Here is an 8,457-nt window from a genome sequence, read left to right as displayed (position 1 = left end):
GTGCGAGGAAGCCCCGCGAAGGCCCTCCCTGGCCCCAGGCAGGCAGGGGTGGGGAGAGGCAGGGAGGAAGCAACTTACCCTCCCTCTTCTCCTGCCTCCTCCTGGCTGAATGAGGGCTGGAAGCGGGGCGGCCGGAAGCAGGGGGCGGGGCTTCGTCATGTACCCCGCCCCCCTGCACCTCACCCGGGGGAACTGCGTTCCCCCGCGTTCCCCCCCGAAATGACCTCTGTTCATGGGTGACACGAGGCTGCCACTGAAAACGGCACCTGCACGGTCCTTTCCACCTGTATCGACTTACTCGCCATTGTGATATCATTTGTGTGGGGCATTTTCATAAAGAAACGATGAAGAGGGGAATGCACCATATATAAATGGCTTACCACATAGCCCGTGAAAAAACAAAATGGCCACTTGGATTGAATCCTGATGGCGATTTCTCCTTCCTCCCCACGAGGTAGAATATTGCCGTTTTCATCTATGATCTAGAAAATGGCAAAAATGGCAGCCGGTCTGAGTGATGTTTGATCGAGAAACAAAACCTCCCAGCTTCCTTTGAATGCAAATATTCAGATGCCGTTCTTGATCCTCGTTTTCCACATCTGATTCACAAACAAGCTGCTGTCTTACCTGAACGTCGTATGGTGGAATTGCCTTACCCATGGAGCCAGGTTTAATTTTCTTTCCTTTCTCAGATACAGATATCACCCCCTATAGCAAACAAAATTTTAAATCATGTGAGGCTTTTAAAATATTTTGAAGCTAGTGTTATTGGGCTGGAAAAGAGCATCCATCCATTTCTTAGGAGATCTGTGAAGGCTGAATGCTATCATGTATCACAGAGTCAAAAGGGGCCCCGTGTTATCCTGTCGCAGCAAGCACAGAATCTCCTCAAGACTCTTTGAGCCAAATCCTCTGGAACTGACCATTCTCAACCTGCTGAATCTGCTGGAGGTAAGATTGGTGAGCACACGGGAGACGGCCTTCTTGGTGTTTGCCCCCAAGCTCTGGAATTAATTATTGTTATTATTACCCTGCTATCATGTATGTTCACAGATTCCAAAGGGGACCCGTGTTATCCTGTTGCAGCAAACACAGAATCTCCTCAAGACTCTTTGAGCCAAATCCTCTGGAACTGACCATTCTCAACCTGCTGAATCTGCTGGAGGTAAGATTGATGAGCACACGGTAGACGGCCTTCTTGGTGTTTGCCCCGAGCTCTGGAATTAATTATTATTATTATTACCCCTTCATTGATGGCCTTCTGGAGATCAGTTAAGGCACACTTTTTTGACTGAAGAAAAACTATATTTTAAAGATTTGTGTGGATTTTGTTGCTTTTATTTTAATATTGTGGCTGCTTTGAGATTCTAAAGTTTGGAGTTAGATCAGGATTGGCTACGGGATGGATTCCAACAGCTGCTACTTACCTTGGTTTATTCTTATTATTTCTGTACTTTGTTTTCATTTTCTTGATTTAATTCAACCTGCTGAATCTGCTGGAGGTAAGATTGATGAGCACACGGTAGACGGCCTTCTTGGTGTTTGCCCCGAGCTCTGGAATTAATTATTATTATTATTACCCCCGCCCCCAGCGTGCCCGGCGTCATAACGTCACTTCCTAGTGACGTGCATGCGGCGCGCGCACCGGGAGCCGCCCGGGAGTTTCCCGCAGAGGAGGTAAGTGCCACTTGGCAACCCTACTGCTATGAGATTCTAAAGTTTTGAGTTAGATCAGGATTGGCTACGGGATGGATTCCAACAGCTGCTACTTACCTTGGTTTATTCTTATTATTTCTGTACTTTGTTTTCATTTTCTTGATTTAATTGGTTTATTTCTGATCCTGCAAACTGCCCCGCGCGAGTGTGTGTTTTAAATTAGAAGGGTGGGCTATGAATCTTCCAAATCAATCAACAGCTCTCCCTGAGGTGATCTCCGGGCCTTGATTATATACCACATTTGGGTGGAAGGCGTGCGTAATGGGGTTCAAGTACAACCCTCTTGTTGTGTACCAAGGGAGGTCGCGCACGCGGTCGGGCTCGCATGTGGCCATGCAGACGGGCTAAGCTTCGCATCCTAAGACAGTAGAAGCAGAGGATTCAAGAACTAGCCAATCGGCCAGCCCGGATCCTAAAAGGAACCAATGGTGGGAGTTGTTTGTAAATAAACCAATCACGGGTGTGTGTGGTTAAGAACAGGAATATAAGTGGGCCATGGGCCCCGCTAGTTATCTCAAGTTCTCCTATGCATGAATAAAGTATGAGCTGAAATCACTACGCTATGTCGCAGTACTTTATACCTCTGTAGCTGCCTTTATGTTTGTTGACATCCATTTTCATAAACAGGGGAAGCTTATGCATGCTTTCTGGTCTGTGAGCATGGCATTAATGTGCGGACTTAATGTATGTGTATAGGCTGTGTTCCAGCGATAATTTATTATTTTTTTAAAAAGCAGTGTTTCAGTTCCTGGGGATGGAGCTAGTGATTACACATGAGAATCTGAGAATCAGAGAGTTGCATGCTTTCTGGTCTGTGAGCATGGCATTAATGTGCGGACTTAACGGATGTGTATAGGCTGTGTTCTAGCGATAATATATATATTTTTAAAGCAGTGTTTTAGTTCCTGGGGATGGAGCTAGTGATTACACATGAGAATCAGAGAGTTGGAAGGGGCCATCCAGGCCATCTAGTCCAACCCCCTGCTCAATGCAGGGTCAGCCTAGAGCATCCCTGACAAGTGTTCGTCCAGCCGCTTCCTCTGCTGCCAACAGGAACAGCTCCCTGCCCTCCTCTAAGTGACAGCCCTTCAGATACTTGAAGAGAGCTATTATGTCCCCCCTCAACCTCCCCTTCTCCAGACTCAACATTCCCAAGTCCCTCAGCTTTTCCTCACAGGGCTTGGTCTCCAGACCCCTGATCATCCTCATCGCTCTTCTCTGCACCTCTCAATTTTGTCCGCATCCTTTTTGAAGTGAGGCCTCCAGAACTGCACACAATACTCCAGGTGCGGCCTGACCAATGGCAGTATATAGTGGGACTATGACATCTTGTGATTTGGATGTTATGCCTCTGTTGAAACATCCTGAGATGGCATTAGCCTTTTTTGTCGCCGCATCACCCTGGCTGCTGATATTTAGTGCACACAATACTCCAGGTACGGCCTGACTAATGCAGTCTTGCGATTTGGATGTTATGCCTCCGTTGAAACACCCTGAGATGGCATTAGCCTTTTTTATCGCCGCATCACCCTGGCGGCTGATATTTAACTTACGATCTACTCTTACCCCAAGATCTTGTTCACACACACACTGCCTACCCAGTAATATATCCTCCATCCAGCATGCGTGTGCGTTCACACGAGGGCAGAGCCACTCTGGCCCACTCCCCTTCAACACACACTGGAATGTTCCCTTGAGAAGGCCGAATTCGTCTGTCTGCTTTTGGTGCCCCCAAATAAGGAGCCCAGCCAACACTCAGCTCCCCTCTTGCGTAAATCGATCACTTTGTGGGAAGTGCTATAATGGCACCAAATTGGGTTACCAACTCTGGGTGGGGAAATACCTGGAGATGTTGGGGGCGGAGCCTGAAGAAGATGGGGTTTCGGTAGGGGGGACTTCAGTGGGGCATAATGCCATAGAGTCCACCTTCCAAGGTGGCCATTTTCTCCAAGGAAACTGATCATCATTGCCTGGAGAGCAATCGTCGGAGATCAATCGTAATAGCAGGAGATCTCCAGCCCACCACCGGGAGGTCTGCAGCCCGGCACCAAACAAACGTGTTCACTGATTCCTGTACTGGTTCCAATATAGACCGCGAGTCCCCAGTTTTGATTCCCCAGTTGAAAGGTTTGCTCCCTAGTTTGATTCCCCGGTGATGGTTTTTGGGGTTTTTTGCCTCGGCTGCCACTTACCACTTCGGTCTGACCGTAGCCTTCGTAGAGGTCCAGCCCCGTTTGTTTTTTCCACTGCACCATCACTTCCGGATTGAGAGGCTCCCCTCCTGTCAAGCAGTGACTTAGACTCTTGAACCTGTACCTTTTAGGTTTATAAAAGAAATAGGATTGGTGATGGTGGTCAATGTTCCCTCTAAGCTGAGTTAGTGTGAGCCAGCTCACAGTTTTTTAGCCTCTGGCTCACACATTTTTGTCTTTGCTCAGGAAGGATGGCTCCAGAGCAAACTAATTTAGGCAGCAGCCAAATCGGTCGCTCACAACTTTAATGCCAGGAGCTCACAAAGTAGAATATTTGCTCACAAGACTCCACAGCTTAGAGGGAACATTGGTGGTGGTGGGGTGTGTGTGTGTGGGGGGGGGGTTGAGACACCATCAAAAAAGTTTTTCTTCCTTGTGGTCTTTCCCTCTGCATGGCATTAGCAGGAGGGTCAGAGACATCCGGGTGGATCCAATCAGTTTTTCTGCTGGAGAATAAGCATGGAGGGTTCCCCTCTGACCCCTTAAAGGGTGTTTGCTAAGGACCATGTGGAGAGGCAGATTGGGGGGTGGGTGGGAGAAAGTTAAAAGGCTGGCTGGATCCACCCCCATCTGTTTTAGTGATAGCTGTGGGGTTAGCAACCACCGATCTTCACACACACCAGCAGGCAGTACGGACGTGACTGCAGGGGTGGTCTTAGTGATTCTGGGACCAAGGATAAACGTATGGAGCAGAGGTCCATCTGTGGCTATTAGACACAAGGTATAGATAGGAACTCTCGGTCTGGGGCAAGTGATGCTCTAGAGGTATTCTTGGTGCTTGGGAAGAGTGGGAGGGCTTCTAGTGTCCTGGCCCCACTGGTGGACCTCCTGATGGCACCTGGTATTTTTGGCCACTGTGAGACACACAGTGTTGGACTGGGTGGGCCATTGGCCTGATCCAGCATTGGCTTCTCTTATGTGCTTATGCTCTTATCCTGGGGGCAAAACTCTTTGATGGGGATCCAGAATCACTCAGGGTCACCTGCAGGGCAATGAGGGACTCCAGCTACTCTGCAGATGGTCACCCTCCTTCCTGTGCTGCTTCAGGCAGTGTGTGTGTGTGTGGGGGGGGGAGACCCTGACTGCTCTACAGCTGGTCGCTCTCCCCACCACACTGCCAAGGTCTTCGACAGCACGGGAGACCAGCAGTGACGATGGCGGGAGCTTCAGGGCAGTGGCAAGGAGGGCAGTGCCTGCTGCAAGGCCGTGGGGGCTGCCAGTGTGCAGAGCCAGGGGAACCTGCCCAGGATGCCCTGTGGCTTAAGACCACCCCTGTAGGACAGCACCTGCAGATCCCAGCACACGCATCTGTGAAACAGATGACTGCACCAGATGATTGGTGGTGTTTTTAGAAATATACAAGTAAGCTCCGTCTCCTCCACCCCCCTCCCCGCTCGATCTCCCTGAGGCGGCGGCGGCGAGGCCGGCTCCCCCCCTCCACCCGGCTCCGTTGCGGCGGCGGCGGTGGCAAGGCCGGTCCTCCCCCCCTCCCTGGCTCCGAGGCGGTGGCGGCGGCGAGCCCGGTCCCCCCCCTTTGCACTTTCCCTTCTTGACAGCGGCTGTTCCCTCCTGCCGGCAGCTCCCTGGAGCGAGCGCGCCCATCGCACGCTGGGTTCTCAGGCTTGCAGCCGCAGAAGCCGGCCGGGCATGGAGCAAAGCAAGGCGGGTGTGTGTGTGTGTTTGTGGGCGTTCCCGCCCGCGTGCCCGCGTTTGTGGCCTGTTCTCTTCCCCTTCACCCGCCCTACATCCTCTGCGGTGCTCTGCACCCTCCGGCGGCTGGTGGCAGGCTCAGTGCATCCACTGAAGAGGTAACAACAGCGCCCCTTCCCGCCCTGCTTTCTTTCAGTGTGGTTGGGCCACGGCTTTTGAAGCGGCCCAGCGCTGCCGCTATCCAGCTGTCATGCCGGGACGTATGGCGCTTTATCTGGGAAAGGCTCCACTTTCCCCCCTTCATCAGGTGGCGGGGCTGGGGAAGGCATTTAAATGCCTCCCCGCTCTGTCTTGGGCCCTTCGTGGCTTGGCCTGCTCGGGGGCCGGGCGGCGGTGAGGCCGGTCCTCCCCCCTCCCCGCCCGGCTCCGCGGCGGCGACGGCGAGGCCGGCTACAGAGCGTTCCCTGCGCATGCGCAGGGGACGCTCTGTCACTTTCGGGGGGATTTAAACATCCCCCCGAAATTTTTTTCAACTTTTTTTATTTTTGTGCACCCCTGGGGACTGCCCCAAGAGTGCACAAAACTCTCCCTGCCCCCCAGGTGGCCCCGGAACGCGGATTTAGCGATCCGCACAGACGGGGCCACTTGACTATTAGATATATAGATATATTGTTGAAATATTTGAAGAATAGATCATCCTATAAACCTGCCACTCATGCATACAGTTCTGAGCTAGCTGGACCAATGGTCTGATGCAGTATAATGCTTCTCAGGGGTCATTTCGTAGAAAAAGAGGTGCAGGAGCTCATTTGCATAGCTCATTAGCATAATTTATTTGCATAGGCCACATCCCCCGACAAAGGGCAGGAAGGCAAGCATGCCTGGATTCCCTACTCCTGGGCTCGTTACTCCCAGAACGCTGTTCCTGCTCGTTCCCCCTCGAAATGACCCCTAATGTTTCTGCATTTTGCATTTGAAGTGGGAGCACTGAACAGATTAGTCTGCGGGTCAGACGTAGATCGACAAATTGGGTGCTTTTAAAAAAAATATATTGCAAGGCTGAATGACTATGGGGAAGGACAGAGCTCGTACGTTCCTTGCATCAGCAAATGAGTGACAGGTACCTGGTAAGATCCTGTTGTACCAGCATGCGATAGACAGTCGGAGCACTGCACATTGTAGTTACTGGGTACCGGACGAGAGTCTGAAGAGATTGAAAAAGGGGAAGACGTTGTGAGTTTGCTTAGAATAATATGAATCCATATATCCCAACGTAGTTGTCATTTGCACCCTCAGATTAGGTCCCCCTGAGACAGTATTTTGGCCTAGCTGGCCATCTGTGTGGGAAATAAACCCAACCGTATGACGCGATTTGTCCTCTTACATCCAGAGTCTCTCTTGGATCAAACTGTGGCATGTGGTGTATAAAGACACTGGAGCCACGAAGCCACGGAGCAAAAACACTCCCGATGGCAGCCTTGACCCAGCCGGTGTCAGACATGTTCCACATGATATCTGAGGGTTTCAAATCCAGCCAGTACCTGTGAAATACAGAAAGGAATGGGTCGGGACCCAGATTAAGTCATAAAACATCCTCCCTTCCAGCATCTATAGCTGTGTCCAGAGCAGGCCCCAAGCTACAGTGGGGCGTCTCGGGGCTAGGCCCCCTGACTTACTGGCAAGGCCCCCTGACTTCCCATCCAGCCCAGAGCCCCTGAGCGGCAGCAGGTGCGGGGAAGGAGCCGGGTATTCCTTCAATTCGATTAGCCAGTGCCCCCTAAGGCATTTAGATGCCCCTGACTTAAAAATCCTGGCTACGGGCCTGGTCCAGAGATATTTAGGCAGGATATGAGTGTATCTACACTACAGACTTATAAACTAGTTTTATACTGGTATAATTGACATAGTTCTTCCCTCCCCAGAGATGTCTGGGAATTGTAGTTTGGTGAGGCTGCTGAGCATTAAGGTGGAGTACCCTAGCGCTCTCCACAGCACTCCCAGGACGTTTTAGGTAGGAACCAGGACTTAACTAAACTCAGCCAGACCAGGGGAAAAGTGATCAAGAGTAGAATCAGAGCACATACATACCTCGCTGTCAAGGCACACCCAATGCCATAACTGCTGTGGCTGTGCTCCGCCATCTTGGGAGGGCCTGTGGTTCCACTTGTGAAGTAGATAGTCATGGGTTCATCGCTCTTGGTTTTAATGCAGTTGTGGCTGGAAGGGGCCACTCTTAAAGGAAAGAGAAGGAAGTGTGGTGGAAATGTTTAAGGAAGCTGATTCATTACATGTTGTAGAAGAGTTCCCCAACGTGCTGCCCACCAGTACTTTCTCAGGCACCTGCTGAGCCTTTCAGAAAGAGAGCGAGGCGATGGTAAGGCCGGGTTTGTTACTAGGTGCCCTGATCCAAATGAAAGGGGGTTTGGCGGCTGCGATAGCAGCTGCAGCCGTTGAAGGATCAGGAGAACTCAGGGTTGTGGTTCCATTCTCCCTTTAGGCTTTTCCTTTTTTTATTCCCCCCTCTCTTTAGGGTGGCCAAACTCTAGGAGGTAGCTGCAAATCTCCCTGACTGACAATGGATCTTCAGGCTGCAGAGATTAGTTCCCCTGGAGAAAATGGCTTTTTTGGAAGGTGGATTGTATGGCATTATACCCCACCAGCATCCCTCCCCACCAACATAACCCGCCCTCCCTCGCCTCCACCCCCAAAATCTCCAGGAATTTCCCAACCCAGAGTTGGTAGCCCTCCCTCCACCCCTCAGGCTCTCTATTTCTTTTTATTTTATCCTATTTTTTTAACAAAGCAAGGAGAGAGGTATTGTGTTTGGCTCCATCTCCTG

At 51.1% G+C, this 8,457-nt stretch overlaps 1 protein-coding gene across 1 annotated transcript in view; it reads right to left on the bottom strand.

Annotated features, from left to right (window-relative positions):
- The window catches only part of LOC107114577 (acyl-coenzyme A synthetase ACSM4, mitochondrial-like), a 23,862-nt gene that overhangs the window by 11,297 nt on the left and 4,108 nt on the right, over positions 1 to 8,457 (bottom strand). Inside the window, 6 exon segments of the mRNA XM_015416114.1 lie at positions 381 to 482; positions 628 to 708; positions 3,909 to 4,032; positions 6,743 to 6,822; positions 7,003 to 7,159; positions 7,707 to 7,850. Coding sequence (XP_015271600.1) covers positions 381 to 482; positions 628 to 708; positions 3,909 to 4,032; positions 6,743 to 6,822; positions 7,003 to 7,159; positions 7,707 to 7,850 — 688 coding nt within the window.

Source organism: Gekko japonicus, unplaced genomic scaffold, assembly GCF_001447785.1.
Source record: "Gekko japonicus isolate JY-2015 unplaced genomic scaffold, Gekko_japonicus_V1.1 scaffold321, whole genome shotgun sequence".
Classification (NCBI taxonomy): Eukaryota; Metazoa; Chordata; class Lepidosauria; order Squamata; family Gekkonidae; genus Gekko; species Gekko japonicus.
This window is presented reverse-complemented; position numbering and strand designations above follow the sequence as displayed.